Below are 17,417 nucleotides of genomic sequence, written 5' to 3' on the forward strand. Positions count from 1 at the left end.
TTCAGACTGGCAGTCACAGTACTGTGCTTTGATCTGAATCCAGATTGCATAGGGTTAAGGATGTTGTGTGAATTTAAAAAAAGTTTTAGCTGAGTAGAAACAAGGGACTCAAGAATCTTTGATAACACAGAAAGATTTGAGATAGGACGATAGTTATTCAACTCCGTGGGATCACCAGCTTTCAAGAGGGGCGATACCAGAGCTTGCTTCCACACAGCTGGCAGTGTGTGAGTGGACAGGGAGAGATTACAAATATCAGTTACTGGTTGTGCTATAATCTGAGCTGCAATTTTTAAAAAGAAAGGGTCGAGGCCGTCAGGCCCGGCAGACTTTTTAGGATCAATCGAGTGCAAACCCTGTAAGACTTCAGAGACCGAGAAATAAGCAAAATCAAAAACAGGGGAGTTCAACTCTTGACTATGGCTGTGAGTACGACCATTTAGAGAGTCATGACTTTGCTCATCAAAAATGTGACCAGCCTTTCGAAGTGAGCATTAAAGGCATTAGACATACCATCTGAATCTGAAATAAAAGAATCACTGACCTTCAGTTTTGTGGGAAACTAGAAACCTTCTTGTTCTGAAGTGATTTAATTGTTTTCCAGAACCTAGAATGGTCATTAAAACAATCAGTGGTTAAGCTCAGATAGTAATCAGCTTTAGCTTTTTTAATAAGGGCAGAACATTTATTTCTGAGGACACGAAAAAGAAGCCAGTCATCACTAGTGTTAGACTTTCTAGCTAAGGACCATTGCTTATTTCGATCATGAATGAGATCAGATAGTTCTCTAGTAAACCATGGAGTGTTCCTATTCTTAACTCTGAATTTCTAAGGGGGGCATGTCTATTAATAATCGATAAAAGTGATCAATACAAAATTGGACGGCAACATCAACAGATGGAATTAACGCTGTGAAGTGCCATTTAACCTCCGCCAGATCGTGTAGGAAAGCCTGCTCAGAGAAGTGTTTGAAGCAGCGCCTGAGCACAATAAGGCCCTTGGCTTTGGGCAACTTAGTGCTCCTAACGCAAGCGATAGTGCAATGGTCACTGATATCATTAGGAAAAACACCAACAGACACATACTTATGAGCTGCATTTGTTAGAATGACATCTATAAGGGTATCGTTATTGGGTTTGGCAGGGTTTATTCTAGTGGGACTATCAATAAACTGAGTTAAATTCAAAGAATCACAAACCTGCTTAAAACTGTGAAGATTTATCACTTAACCAGTCCCAATTTAAATCACCCAATAAAATGATTTCAGAAGAAAACTTAGACAACAATTCAGTAAGGCTAGTAGTTGCATCCATGATGGCCGATGGAGGCCTATAACAGCCAATAACAGTGAGAGGAGCATTTGCTATAGTTATTTGGACTGCTAGCAACTCAAATTGCCTTGGAATTGAAATTGAGTGAAGGACAGAGCACTGTAGTTTCTCAGCAGTGTATATTGCAACACCACCAGCTCTGCCCTTACGATCCGCTCTGAATACATTATATCCATCAATGTGAATAACAGTGTCAGTGACAGAGGGTTTTAACCAGGTTTCAGAAACTACAACAATATCAGGCTTAGCAACTAAAAACTAGGTCTTGAAAACATCTAATTTGGGCACTAGGCTTCTAGCATTAACATGCAGAAAACCCAATCCTTGCCTACAGCTAAACTCATTCGGAGTTGGCAAATGATGCAAGGAAGCAGAGAAACACTCAGGACCAGGGTTAATGTTAACGTTACCAGAGAGTAATAGCAGTAACAATATTAACAGTCTGGGAGATGATTTTTTCACATGGGCTCTGGACGCGTCACTCCTCAGAGGGGCGGGGCTGCTCCGATCCTTCGATATTAGCGAGTCCAGAGTCAAAAGGGCATACGGGAGAGCGCATTTCGTGCCATGAAACGTCAGCTTTTGGTAAAAACTATCCGATGGAGTCAGCGCTCCAGAGGTTCCACCATCCGAATGTCCGAAGTGAACAGAGGCATCGCTGGGAGGCAATCCGTCAGTTTTGCTGACATGCGGGCTGACAATTAATCCCAGGAAAAAAGCGAACACAAGGGTAGCTTTAGGCAACATTGTGCTGCAACACACCCAATTCAGGATCCGCAGCTCAGGTCCCAGCAGCTCAGGTCGATCAGCAGCTCAGGTCGACCAGCCCCCGACAGCACGGCAGGACAGACAGCAATCCAGAGTCCGAAAGAGCGACAGCTCAGGCAGAGAGCAAACAATCCAGTCACAGCGAGGCACCGGCACAAAACGACGCAAAACAGCCCAAAAAACGTTTAAAAAGCTTGTAAAACGTTTTTAAAAGCGCAGCAGACCAATTTAAAAACGGGTCTAAAAAGCTAAATAAAAATTATAAAATGTCAGTATGCACAAGAGGTAGTTAATGCCAAAAAAACTACGAGAATGAGACTAACAGAGACAGAAACCAAACAACATGCTGCCATCTTGGAACACACACCTGGGTGCAATCAACCTCAATTCGAGGTTCTGAAAGCTTCTGAAACTGACCTGAAGAGGATCCAGTTTTGATGTAATCTAATATACAGGGTTCGTACGGGCGCTAGAAATCCTTGAAAATGCTTGAAATTGTACGAGGTGTTTTCAAGGTTTGAAAAGTGCTTGAAATTGTAAATGCTTTACTTCGATTCTTAGATTAAAAGAAAATAAAGAAGTCGGAGCGCGCTTAATTGCTTCGCTTTTACATAAAACAGCTCCGCCCCGGCCTTCCCGCGTTATGCTCGTGACCTGCAAGTGTTTTTGTTACGTGTGTGACCTGGGCATTCTGATGAGAGTGATAGATGACAGTATGCCAGGAGGTTGCAGTTTCAACGAGCGTTGGCTAGCAGAAGACAAATACAAGCCATGGGTAAGACGAGGGTCAAGCCCACGAGTAGCCTCCTGCAAAGTTTGCAAAAAATAACGATGCGAGAGTCTGCGCTGATGAGCCACATGAAAGGCACGCCGTAGTAGAGCATTTTAGATTAGGCTAACGTTGCATGTTACGTTTGTTCAAGCTAACGTTAGCAAGCTGAATAGCGAACTCGATGAGGGATAATAATAATTGCAGGGGACAATCATTTCAGAGGAGCGTACCTATGTTATGTGCGTTACAGTCGCCATCCTGTGGTGTTCAGAGGCGTGCATTCTCCCACTGAGACTTCTATAGACGTAGCCGGCCCAGGGTGGGCCTACCTGAATACGCGCGCATCACACCGTATAAAAGGAGGCCTCGCCTCCTGACTATCATCCTATACCTCTCTTCAGCGAGCGGAATAGAACAGACAGTGCCCTGAGTAGAGGGCTCCGCCTGTGTTTATATAACTAGGGTTACAATACGTAACCCCCCGTTATATCTCTCACAGGCTCCACCCTCTACTGGACTCTATGGGTACAATGGGTGGAGCCCTGATGTATACGCGCACTGTTGTCCAACACCAATCCACCCTACTGCACCTGACCGGCTTTTCTGGTCAGCAGCTGCTGCCCCACACTCTCCCTTAACCCGGTTGTGAAACCTGGGCTACGGCTGACAGAGCACACCCTGCTGCGCTTACCTCGCAGAAAGTGTGCTCAAAAAACAGTGCCGGGGGACCCCCCCCCCCCGCCCATAGACGGGTGGGGAGAGCCCCCTCGGCCCCGTATGGGCTTGCTACGCACCTGCCTTCCTGAATCCCTAAGGATAACAGGGAGAGCGCCAGCGCCCATGCCTCACACTCGTGCAGAGGGTGAGAGGACTACAAATGTGGGGGGGCCCTCCGCCCGTAACGGGCCAGCACGCCTCTTGCCTATCCCGGGACCCTCAGAGGGCCCAGGAAAGGTGAAGGCGCATCACGTCCGGGGAGGGGGTCAGATGCCAACTGATCCACAACCCCCCCCCCCCACCTACAAATCCTGTGTTGCCCCAGCAAGCACAGACGAGGAGAAAGAGCCTGACATGTCCAAGAGATAAAACCTTATAAAGGGGCCTGGCGTCGACCAAGACGCCGCTGTGCATATATCCTCCACACTCACACCCGTTGAATAAGGCTGTTGACACAGCTACAGCCCGTGTGGAGTGCGCACAAATCCCCGTGGGGCAGGCTCTCCCCTGCCTGTCCGTAGGCATGTGCAATGCACTCGCAGAGCCAGCCTGCCAGGCGTTTCTTGGACAGAGCTTTCCCGATCACCCCGCCCCCGAAGCACACGAACAGCTGTTCGGTGCATCTAAGGGCAGCCGTGAGCTCCACATAACATGCTAGCGCACGCACCGGGCAGAGGAGGTGCAGTTTAGCCTCCCTGGCCCCCCATGGGGGGGGAGACTAAAACCCCCCTAACTGAATAGCCCTCGGCCTGAACGCACTCCTTAGGTCTTTAGGCACAAAGGAGGGGTTCGGTCTAAGTGTCGCGCCACTCCGGCCACCCCGAACTAGTAAACAACTCGGGTGCACCGACAGAGCAGTTAACTCGGACACTCTTTTGGCTGACGTTAAGGCAAGAAGCAAAGCTGTTTTCCACGACAATGCTTTCAGAAGGGAGAGCTCCAGAGGCTCAATGGTCCCGAGGCCAGAGCCTCGAGCACTAGGGGCAGGTCCCACTGCGGGGTGGAGACGTGCACTACAGGGCGCAGTCTCCTAACCCCCTGTAAAAACCGCGACATCAGTGGTTGATTAAAGGCTGACCTGCCACCAAAATCCCTCATGACAGGACGAGATGGCTGCTGCATACAATTTCACTGTGAAATGCGCCAGCCCTCTGTCCACCAGTAACTGTAAGAAGGATAAAATAGAGCCCAACTCACAAGATAGGGGCTCTATTCCCCGCTCCTCACACCAATGCTGGAATCTCAGCCACTTTGGCCTGTAACAGGCTGTGGTGGATTCTGCTCTAGCTGCCTGGATAGACTGAATAACGCTGTCAGACAATCCACCCTGTCTCAGCCTGTCCCTCTCAGGAGCCAAGCCTGAAGAGGACGGCCCAGAGTGGGTAACGCCCCGATTGCACCTGCCCCTTGAGACATCGCCCCCCAGAACTGGGGGATCGCCCAGGGCTGGCCCACCTTCATCTGTGTCATTTCTGAGTACCACGGAGCCCCCGACGCGATTCGGTGCTACCAGAATGACTGACAGACGTTCTCGCCTCACTCTCCCCAGGAGAGGGAGAATGAGACGCAGCGGTGGAAAGGCGTATAGCAGCTTCCTTGGCCATGGCTCGTGTGCAAACGCGTCCACCCCCAAGGGCGGGTCGTCGCTCAGGGCCATGGAGAACCACAGGGCACAGTGGCTGTTGCGCCGGCTGGCGAACAGGTCCACTTCTGCTCTCCCGAACTGGGCCCAGATCTGCTTCACCACCTCCGGGTGAAGCACTCGCCTGGCAGGGGGCCGCCCCTCGACCTGAGGTCGGCCCCCTCTGTTCTCCAGTCCCGGGACATGGAGGGCTCTCAGAGATAACACCACCTCTGAGGCCCATAACCACAGCTCCTCCGCTGTGGTCAACAAGGAGGCGGAGCGGACTCCGCCCTGCCTGTTGATATAAGCCACTGTGGTGCTGTTGTCGCTCCTGACCATTACATGTCTCCCCTGAATTAGGGGCATGAAATGCTGGAGGACTAACACTACTACTGCCCGTAGCTCTAGGAGGTTGCTGTGTCGAAACTCTGTCAGAGCCCAGCGCCCACCTATAGCTCTCTTCAGGCAGGTCCCTCCCCATCCTGTTCTGGACGCGTCCATGAACACTGTGATGTAGGAGGTCACCCGTCCCAGTGGAGACCCCCTCCGGAGGTGGTCCAGAGACCCCCAAAACCGGAGGTTGCCCCCACTGAGGGGGGGAGGGATGGTCACCAGCCGTCGTTTGTGCCTCCAAACGCAGGCTGGGGAACCACCTCTGCAGGCGGCGCATATGTAGTAACCGGCGGGACCACCATGTGAGCAGCCGCCATGAGACCCAGAGTCTGCATGACAGTTAAAGCTGTCACTGTTGCCCCCTGTCGCAGCCTGTGCACCGCCCTGAGAAGGGGCGCACGTCTGCTCTCTGACAGGGTGGCACGCAGCGCGTCTGCATCGAGCACCACACCCAAATACAACGCCTGTTGGCGAGGTATGGGGGTGCTCCTTTTTCCCAATCGATCGCAAAACCTAATTTGGTTAGGTGTGTGATCAATTGTGCTGTGCAAAACATTGCCTGTTCCCGGGACCCAGCCATGACTATGAGGTCGTCTATGTAAAAGAAAACTCTCATGCCGTGTGCGCGCAGCGGTTGAGGCGCTGTGGCCACACATTTGCTGAATGTGCGTGGGGATAGGGAATAACCGAACGGCAGCCTGTTGTATTCGTAGGCTATTCCCTGGAAGGCAAAATAGATACTTTCTGTGCTCTGGAACAATTTCCACATGAAAGTACGCGTCTTTCAGGTCGATGGTGGTGAACCAATCGCCTGGCTGCACAAGCCCTAGTAACTGTTTCACAGTTAACATGCGGAATTTCCTGCTGGAAATATGACGATTCAGGCCGCGGAGATCTAGAATAGGTCTGAATTCCCCTGTTTTCTTGAGAACCAGGAAATACATGGAATAAAGACCCTTCTCTCTGTGCTGAGGATGCACAACAGACACAGCCTGTTTCTGCACCAGAGCCTGAATCTCTGCTGAGAGGAAACCCATCTCCTCCTGGGAAGACAGATTTACCTCTCGCATGCCCATAAAAGGAGGTGGGATGCTGCAAAACTGGAGTGAATAGCCCCGTTTCAGCGTCCTGTCCATCCACCTTGTCAGTACACAGCTGAGTTTCCATTCCCCATAACATTGTGTTAATGGGCAAGCCCTCAGCTGTGGGGCCGCAGCTATGAAGCTGTGGTACTCTCTGGTGGCCCACTCCGCCGTCAAACCCTCCATAAAAGGAAGTTTGACCCATGGGGGGCTGACACAGAAAGGGCCGTTTTTCTATAATGCACTCAGAGAAAAAAACGGCAGATTTTCCACTGAGGTCCCTGAACGCACCACGGCACGCTCCCGTGAGAGCGCGCGCTCCGCCATAATGCTGTTTCATCTTAGAGAGAAAGAGGCATTAATCGGAGCTTCTTCTGTCGATGAACGCACGCGGCCCGCTCTCGGGGGGGGGGCCGCGCGTCGTCATAATGCTATTTTCCTCACTATGGAAAACAGCATTAACCGGAGTTCTTACAGGCGTAGTGTGTTTTACTAAGGCCCCTGAACGCACCGCCACGCGCCTCTTTACAAGTGCGGGCGTTGCTATAATGCAGCCCCTATCACTATAGTAAACAGCATTATTTGGAGTCTTAGCTTCAGGCATAGAATGTTTTCTAACAGAAAAACGTCGGCCATAATGTCCCTGTACCCGCACCGCACTATAACAGTGCTGCCTGCGGTTTATCACTCTCATCTGCGCACTCCCACTAGCCTCCTCCCTAACGGGAGCTATAGCTGGGGCGGCGAGTGGGGAATTTGTACAGTCATCAACATGTGCAAGTGTATTGTGGAAACAAAGGACACTCAGACTTGGTTACAGATCAACACCATCTTTATTTTAAAAGTTTTGACAGAGATCTGGGCATTAAATAGGCAGATAACTCCGCGAAGATGGAGCTCCCCACCCGGGTGCTCTGCTGTTGCGGAGCCTGCCTCGGTCGGGCAGCCCTTCCCCGTGACTGCCGGTATGCCGGTGCCACGGGGTGGGCCGTAGAGGTGGAGGGCGCCGCAGCTACGGGACCCCCGTGCCGGCGCCTCTCCCTCCGCTTCACTGTCGTACTACGCTCCCTCCCCTGCATGGCAATGCGAGGGGGGCACGTAGCGGGGCCTGAGGAGGAGCCAGCGATAGCATGCGGCTAAGCTGGACTCTCTCCTCCTCTAGGCGGCTGAAGCGCTGGGTGACCGAGGAGATCGACCCAAAGAGCCCCTCCGTGGACACGGGGGCTCCGAGGAGATCTTCTCGGTCCTTCTTAGATAGGGCTGTGAGCCCTGGCCACACGTGACGAGACGCCACTGTGGCCAGGGAAATCATCCGCCCTGCTGCGGTGGCCATGCCATAAATTAGATTACTCATCTGACTAACAGCGCGGTCCGAATAATCGCTCTCGTCCTGAGACGGGAGGGGCGGGGGCGTCTGCCTGAGGGTGATCAGGAAGACGCCAACACGCCAAGATTATCGGCCGCAGCCGCCATCTGCATACCGAGCTTGAACAACTTATCCAGATATTCCAGGTGTCTCGGTCCCGGGGCAGCGGGGCGGAGGACGTTTACCCTCCGCCCAACCAGCCGCGGAAGCAGATGGGCCGCCAGGCTCTCATCGAGGGGGGGGGCACACCTGGACATGTCGTGTCCGAGCGATCCACCACCTTAACGATACCCGCCATGTCGGCTATCGGGGCCTTCGTTTTAAATGGCTGCTGCCATGTCGCCTCCACACACCGCCATACCTCTGGCAGCTGGGGCGAAACGAAGGTCGGCTGCGCCGGACTCACCGGGCCGTAAATCTCAGGCGGTTTACAGGCCTCGTGGCAGCGGTGGGGGGAGCGGTAAGCCTACACGCTCCGCCACCAGAGTCATCACCGGGAAATCGATCCGCGCAGACCTGAGAGTTGGACCTCCGGTCAGCGAGGCGTCCTCCTCGTCCCCCATCGGAGGAACCGGGAGACGTCAATTCGCTCCCCGAATCGCCTACGTCCACGACGTCGAGCTCCAGATCCACCGACTCCTCCTGCGGGGTAGCCCTCGCCAGGAAGTGCTGCCCACGATGCTCTTGTGTGAGTCGCGGGATCATCTGGCAGTCTGGGCATGTTAGCGTCGGGCCCATATTACCCACCGCGTGGTCAGGCCCCAAGGACGTGAAGCAGAAGGGTAATTAGATTCGGGCATTTTGGGTAGGTCCTACACTTTACTCTCTTTTTCTCAATCGTCTCGAAGCTCGTGGAATCACTTCCGCTGCTGAAGAAAAAAAGGATGATAGTCAGGAGGCGAGGCCTCCTTTTATACGGTGTGATGCGCGCGCATTCAGGTAGGCCCTGTTGGAGCAGAACACCTATGGTGGTGGCTGATAGCCCCCCCCCCCCCGCTACGCGCCGTTCGTTAGATGAGGCTGATCTCTATTTATCAGGCCGTCGACCCGAACATGTCGGGCAGAAATAGCAGCCACATAAATTCAGAGTGAAGTGAGAACGTCCACTATCTAGAAGGGACTGCCGTCTGGGCAACAGTGTACCTGCTGTCCCAAGGAACACGCATATTCTTGCCCCTCAGTTGGGGTAGAAAGTGCGTGAGTGCAAGCTGCACAGCCCGAAGCTCTAGCACGTTGACATGGCGTGCACCCTCCTGGGCAGACCACTGACCCTGAGCGGTCCTGCCCTGCCGCACTGCACCCCACCCTGAGAGACATGCACCTATGGTGACGGTCTCCTGGCGGGATGGGATGGCGCCCATGGGCACGCCCATCAGGAGATAGGCCCTGCCCCTCCAGCGTGACAGAGAGTGGAGACAACGCTGCAACGCTCTGACTTTCCTGTGCCTGTGCCACTTGGCATCCAAGAGAAGGCTGTTCAGCCACATCTGCATGGGGCGCAACGACAGCGGGCCTAAGGGCCCAACGGCTGAGGCAGTCGTCAGTCTGCCCAAGGGCCGGAGGAATATATGGTCAGCATATGGTCAGCATATGGAATGGCAGCACCTCCAGGAATCTGTCGATTCGTCTGAGGTCCAAGAGCAGGTGAAATCCGCCGACTTTCTTGCTCACGAGAAAGTATGCAGAGTAGAACCCCCTGGGCTAAGCAGAGGGTCTACTGGCTCGATTGCCTCCTTGGGCAGAAGGACGGACAACCCTTGGGCTAGAGCTAGGGCATCTGCCGAATCGCTGACGACTGTCATTTTGGCTCGGCCGAAGGCTAGGGGCCGGAACTGCGGTTCGTACCCCTGGGTTAAGGTGAAAACCACCCAAGGGCCGGAAGTACAGACAGCCCAGTAGCTGAGCTGCTGCTGGGGGGAGGCCGGTAAGGCTCTGAGGCACGAGGCCGCCTAGAAGGCCGGCAGCCGGGGGCACAACGGATGAGTGGGCCGCTGGGACCTGCGCAGACCACCACTGTAAGCTGGTGGCTGAGTGCGGCTGCTAGAGGGGCCCCTGGGCCTGCTGGGAGTGGGCACAGGCCTATAAAGACCCGAGAGCTGCTGCCTGGTCTGCCTAGCTTGGGCAGCACGCTCCAGTGCCTACAGGGCAGCTGCCCCAAACAGCTCCCCTGGCTCGACTGGCACACTACGGAGGACATGTCTCCGACAGTGGTGACTAAGCAGGCCAAACCTGGCGACGAGTGTGCACCATAAGGACATGACTCGTCCCAATTCCCTAGCATTAGGGCAAAGGCTTGCAGTGATGCATCACTGAGGCCCAGCAAAGAAGGCTCAGCCGGAGCCTGCTGCAGAGAGGTAGAGACAGCCAGTATCAGATGGGAGAGGGAGTTCCTGTGCCGCTGTGTCGTAGGCCTTACAGAGCAGCTCGTTTGTGACCCTGCACTGAGGCCGAGGGCACCTGGCATCCGGGGCCAGAATCGGGGAGGCGATGGCAGGCTCAATGGATGGCAAGCGACCCAGCCCCACCCTCGCCGGATCCTGCATGGCAGCAGAGTGGGAGAGGGCCCTGGTGTCTCTCTAGCATGCATGGAGCTCCCTCAGGTACTTCTCTAAAGGAAGAACAGTGGGAGTGAAAGGGGCAGGGTTATGCCTGAAGAAGGCGTAACTGAGGCTGCAAGCGTACCAGGGCCGCACGAATAATGGCCGCCATGGAGCCGTCCTCCGTGCCCTGCAAAGAGCTCTGAGCAGAGGAGTGGGAAGCCTCTTCGGGGGTGAGCGGGGCCCCGCCCCCCCCCTTTCAAGAAGAGGTTCAGCCGGAGCCGCTAGCAACATGGCATCCTCAAGCAGAGGTGTGGCAACCGAAAGCGGGCCAGGCGGCAAGCTAGTAGCCCCCACACCGGCCCCTGGCTGAAGGGCCAACAGGAGCGGCTTTGTCTGCTCCATGATGGCAGCTAACCGATCCACCTTAGCCCACATGAATGAGCCATTCTGTGGGTAGCCAGATGCAGCGTAGCCGGGAGCGGGTGCGGGAACACAGCCTGCACCAGCTACCTGTTTAACGGAAAGAGTAGAGCGGTGCTGCTACTCGCCGAACAGAAAGAGGGATGTAATTACACCCACGTTACCGGCAGAGGGAGCGGGAGCGAGAGCACTGCCTTCACCTAGCTGGATTAATAAACAAGGCAGTCTAGCGTCTACCAGGAGCGGGGGCGAGAACACTGCCTTCACTGGTTAAGTTCGAGACAAATGCCAGATGCAGCGTAACCGGGAGCGGGTGCGGGAACACAGCCTTCACCAGCTACCTGCTGAACAGAAAGAGTAGAGCAATGCTCCTACTCGCTGAACACAAAGAGGGATGTAACTACACCCACGTTACCAGCAGAGGGAGCGGGAGCGAGAGCACTGCCTTCACCTAGATGGATTAACGAACAAGGCAGTTTAGCGTCTACCAGGAGCGGGGGCGAGAGCACTGCCTTCACTGGTTAAGTTCGAGACGAATGCCAGATGCAGCGTAACCGGGAGCGGGGTGCGAGAACACAGCCTTCACCAGTTACCTGCTGAACGGAAAGAGTAGAGCAATGCTCCTACATTGCTCCTACATTGCAGCGAGAAGATGAAAGGAACAGATCCTCTGACGACACCGGCTGATATAGCCGGTGTCACGTGGGTCACAGGTGACTTTGTTGTTATTGGTACTCGAGCTGCGCATGCGCGCGATGAATATATCCAGTGCTAAAGCACCGCCTCTGGCGGTCAGTAGGGACGAAATAGAACTCTGAAATGTTTTGTAGAGCCGCCATTTTATTATCCTCGCATTAGCATTATTAGCATTAGCATTCGCCCAGCACACAAACGCAGAGAGACTAACTTACAGATGGAGCGTTTTATTTTGGACAGTTTGAAACGCGAGAGTCGTGATTGGTCCGTGATTGGTCCGTGATCGGCCCGTGATCGGCCCGTGATGAAGAGCCGGCCCCCAGTCTGACTTGATACCGCCCCCGTGATAAATAAATGTAATTATTGTGAAGCCAGCTGCAATGGATCATTGATCCACCAGGGGGTGCAGTGGGGTTCCACACTGGAGCTCATGTGAAATCAACTTCGATACAGTAAACTGGATGTTGTGGTGCCGAGAGACGGGAGTCGGAGGCGGGGTATCAAAAGTAAAAGCTAAACTTTTATTTAGCATCTGAACACACATGTAAACAACTTCATGCCCGGGAAGCGAAGACCGGCGGAAACAGCTGGTCTGGTTCACTAAAATGTCCGTGCGGAACAATACCCCAACCCATAGATCCGTGGGTGAATAATGTCAATCACCACAATATGTCTGGTACTAATGTATAGCGGATCTTTGTTAAGATCCATATGTCACGGATAGGATCATAGTCTGTGCTAAATAATACATGTAATCATTTACAAAACATCACCATGTTGTTATTTAACAAAATAATGTTGTTTAGTCGAAAAAAACGAACGAGAGGAAAGCAGCCGGCTCTCTCATCTTCACCACGATCATTTATGTTTATGTTCGCCGAATTGACATGAAATCACTGACAAATATGAATATACTGTATTCAACTTCATTAAAATGTTATTAACGTGCCTAAACACAGTAATTCACTAAACATATTTATATTTTAATGGAGCCTTGTCAGGCAAATCAAGATCCGCATAGCGGAGGGATCTTGATCCCTGGGTGTTATTTTTCCCCATAATGACCAAGTCGCTGCAAATTATCCCGCTTATTACTTGGCCACATTCTCAACAAAGTAACGACATGACTCCCAATATTAATTGAAATGCTTTTATGGATTTAGAAAATGTTTTTATTGATTTAAAAAATAGTTGTATGTATTGATTTAAATTGACATGCATCCGCCAAGAAAAATAGTCCGTTGTTACCGTTTTTTAAACAGTCAGAATGAAACGGCAGCTCTCAGCTGTGTGTTTACACACCTAATGGCCCATCACCCACAGCTCTCTCCCCCCCCCTGATCTTTCTTTTCCAACAGTTAAGTTAACTGTAGGTTACTCTGAGTGACAAGCTTACAGTTAGTGAAGTAACACTAACTGGCTGTTTCATTCTAACATAACGCTCCAAATATGACTGTTTCCACTCGGACTTCAATACAGCAACACCATTGTTTGGTTTCCATGGTAGCGTGTCTCTTTAGTAGCGTGCACTCCTTTCCTGTAAATTACTAAATTAGTTTTTAACTGAAATGATCAAATAAAGTTAAAATGTCACAGGGTTTACAAACATTGACCATACTGTTCACCAGCCCCCACTGTTGAGTAGGCTATACTCTTTGTTTAAAACTAATTGGCCATCGGAATGTGTGTGTCCCAACCCCCCCTGTGATATCTCTTCTCCAGCAGTCTGTAGGTTTGTGTTCGCATATTTATGCTGTCGCAGTTCCTGTTGTTTCTATCGCGCATTGCCGGTATGAAAGGGTCTGTGCCGGAAATATCAAGATAACACGGCAGGGTCCGTTACAGTTTGTTTTCATCTGATTTCAAATAAACAAAGTCTTGGCTTTCAGAATATTAAACTTGTTTCGGCAAATTTAGATGATAAATACAACTATGAAGCTTGTAACGGCATAATTACTTAAGCGGAGAACGGAGTAATTTAACGTTACAGCAGGCATAACAACAGCCGGTGTTTATTTTATTATTATATATAGTCGTTATTCATTTGTTTTAAAGCTCAATAAGGAAGATTTAAACTTTCACACACAGCTTTTTCCAGCGGTATCCATACATCTCTTAATTTTGACCTCAAAGTGCACCAGATTGATGCATTTAACTTCAATATAAAGAAAAACATCTTCTGTTGTAACAACAATAACATTATAAATAGTAACATAGCTGATTCACCATCCCCCACCCCCCTACTGTATGTTGATTTTGTTTGCCTACATGTAAATGGGTGGCATTTAGTACCCCCCTCTGAGTGAATACCTGTTGTATCCTGTCCGGGGCTAAGCCCATAGGACGATGCTCTGATGTCAACCCCCCCGTTGACAATTCACGAGCGTCTAACTCTCCCCCCCCCCCCGTCGCACCTTCTAACAGAGCCCCCCCACATATCAAATCCCAATTTAACCCCTGGCCTCTGGAGCAGAAATGAAAGAGTTTTAAAAATGTTTACGTTTTGGTACGTTTTTAGGGAAATGTTGTAATATTGCAACGTTGGCCTTAGGTGGGGAGCAGAATTTCTGTATTTCTACTCACATTGTCTGAATAAATATATTGAACAACTAAGGGTTAATTTGCAGGATTGATTGCTTACTTAGCCTTATATCAGTATATAGCATGAATAATAATCACACATCACTCATATTTGTTATGAATAATCATTTATCATTTATTAAATAGTAAGTCGCTTTGGATAAAAGCATCAGCTAAATGCAATTTATGAAAGCCTCACTCAGGATTTTTTTAACAAGTGTTTTTATTGCTCTTGGGGCATTAAAAACAAGATTTTAACTTTAGTTTTTTATATAATATCTGCATTTTCTCTTGTGAAAAACGAAGTCTTAGTTTGGCCATAGTTATTTAATATATAGCGCCATCTCCTGGTTAAATCCTGAAATTGAAAATCTGGCAACGCCCTCTTGGAAAATAGTGGGAGGGCTTAACATTCGGAGTCTGAAATAAGATGCTCCATCTGTATGGCAACACAAAATAAAGCATGGGAGCGGTGGAGATGAGGAGGTGTCGGCGTTCTGGCGATTTACTCGGAAGGCTTCAGTAGAAGCTGCTGGGAGTCCCAGCAGCTTCTACTGAAGCCTTCCCCAACTCCGGGGACCTCCGGCCGGGGACTTCGGGTGGCAGTATACGCCGTGAAGTGGTTTGCGGCCTGCCAGTAAACCCAAAGCAGAAGAAGACGAAGTGACGTCAGCGGCTCATTTGCGTAATCTTCCCTCAGGGAACTTATTCCGGTTTGAACGCGATCTGTACTAAGTGCCCTGGGGTAATAAGTGCCGGGGTAATAAGTGCCGGGGCACTAAGTGCCGGCACTAAGTACAGCAAAGTACTTGGTGTGAACGCGGCTAACGAAAAAAAGGGGAAAATCGTGTTGGTGAACACGAATCAATAGATTACATTTATTTCGTGACTATAACACGAATGCCGTGAGACTTGGTTACGTAATTAGACCATAGTTTGTTAGTATGTTGTTATAAATTATAAACTGAGGATTTGACCGCGTCGCTATGGTTGATACTTTTAGAAACAGGCTTTTATATAAAATCTTGAAGTATTATACAAGTAAAACTACATTTTTCTTTAATCCCATGTAATTGTAGAATGAACACAGTCTTCCTTTGAAGATGTATAAGACAGGTGTCTTGAGTAGTCAAAATTACCTACAAATCATTGTACACATTTGTAAATATTATTTTTCACTTGTTATCATTGTGAGTCTATTTTTATGCAGCTCTGCGTGATTTTGTGGCTACAATTCAGGCTAATACGCTACCAGAGGTGGAGAAGTACTCAGATATTGGTCACTCATTTTGAAATATTAAACTTAATTTTCTTTTCTTTAATTTTTCATCCTCATGTAGAATGCTATTATGAAACACACATTTGGTTGTTTATACTTTATAGCATAAAGAACATCTGATTTAATGTGCAGTAGGGAAATAATCATTTGAGTATAAGTATGTGTATATAAATATGTAATTTACAACAGCTGTCAGATGCTTGAAAAGCTTGAAAATGCACCTTGAAAATGCTTGAAAAGTGCTTGAATTTGACTTTGGAAAAGGTGTAAGAACCCTGTACAGTACACCTGAAATCCTGTCAAATCTACTTTTTATGAGGATATGTTAAAAAAAAAATACATTTTAATATTGACCTTAAATATGCATGAAGAGGCAGCACATAATATGTGTTCTAACTTTAAATCTATTACATTTAACAGAATAGTAATATTTTAACATTTGAGGGAAATTCAATCCAAATCTGAGTTAAATCAAGCATATACAATATTGTTGTTGTGCTTTATGTTGATCTCTATCTATGCATATATCCCTTTAAATAATTATGATAGGAAACACAATCTAACATGGTCAACATATTCCTTTTATATTTCAGCAGCAGGACCCTTCTTCAGAAATCTTAACACGACTCCTTTGATTTGAGGCAGACCCAGGCCATAAACGATAGGGTTATTGAGGGGGGGAATGATCAGATACGCTAAAGACAAAATAACTGCGATGCTTGGATTCAGTTGATCAGCCTCAAATCGAGTCAAACACAGCTCGCAGAAGAGAGAGATGGAGTAGGTCAAAAAGGAGATGATGTGAGGCAGGCAGGTTTGTAACGCCTTTCCTCTGATTTCAGACGAGCTCCTCCTGCAGACCAGCAGAATCCGTAGATATGTGTACAGGACGAAGAACATGGGGATTAGGATGCTGGTCACTGTGGTAAACATACCAGCTATGTTGTTCGGAGTGGTGTCCACACAGGAGAGCTGCACCACAGGCCAGTTAGAGCAGAAAATCCGGTTCAGTTTATTTCCACACAGCGGTAATTTAACAGTAAGATAGAGTAAGAAGCCAATAATACACACTGGGTAGAAAACAGCAACGAGCACAAGAACCTGCATCCATTTGAAGGTCATTTTACTGTGATAGTGTAAGGGCTGACAGATAGCAATGAATCTATCGTAGGCCATGATGGTGAGGAAGGTCAGCTCACAGGAAGCACAGGTGTAAATAACATACATCTGAATAAAGCATAATGGACGTGAGACCAAATGAGAGTCAGAGACGATGTCCTGCAGGAACCTGGGGAAGAATCCAGCTGAGCCATACAGAGAGTTTACACACAGACAGCTGATGAACATATACATGGGCTGATGCAGAGACTTCTCCAGGAACACTGCCAGAATAATGGCCATGTTAGCAGAGACTATAGTCACATAGATGAACAGACACAAGATGAAGAACAGGTATCTGAGGGGCCCAAAGTCTGCAAACAGAGTCAACTGAAAGTAGGGAGGGTTCAGGCTGCTGTTGCTCGTCATGTCTGCTCCAAAGAGAGGAACAATACAGGAACTGTAAATGAGATGTTGTTAGCTACATTTCAGATATTAATACAAAATCAGCCTGCATGCAATCTCCAACAGTTGTATGTGACCATGTTAAATATAACATCTGGGAAAATCTCACCTCCACACACAGTAGTTCACAGACTTATTCAGGCTCTCTATATCTGCGAAGAAAGGGGGAATATAAATGCACAATAAGGGAAATGTTCAAAGGAAAATGTCGTAATTCAACACCTACAGTAATACAAAAACACAAGCGTGCGTGCATGTGAATTGCAACCTTCCTAACACTTGTACT

General features: G+C 49.5%; 1 protein-coding gene across 1 annotated transcript; it reads right to left on the minus strand.

Moving 5' to 3' along the window:
• Positions 1-16,150: 16,150 nt before the first annotated feature.
• Positions 16,151-17,095, minus strand: LOC117476972 (olfactory receptor 51L1-like). Its single transcript, XM_034123658.1, has one exon. It carries the CDS (start codon positions 17,093-17,095, stop codon positions 16,151-16,153), a length of 945 nt encoding a protein of 314 aa, XP_033979549.1.
• Positions 17,096-17,417: the final 322 nt, after the last annotated feature.

Source organism: Trematomus bernacchii, unplaced genomic scaffold (assembly GCF_902827165.1).
Source record: "Trematomus bernacchii unplaced genomic scaffold, fTreBer1.1, whole genome shotgun sequence".
Lineage (NCBI taxonomy): Eukaryota > Metazoa > Chordata > Actinopteri > Perciformes > Nototheniidae > Trematomus > Trematomus bernacchii.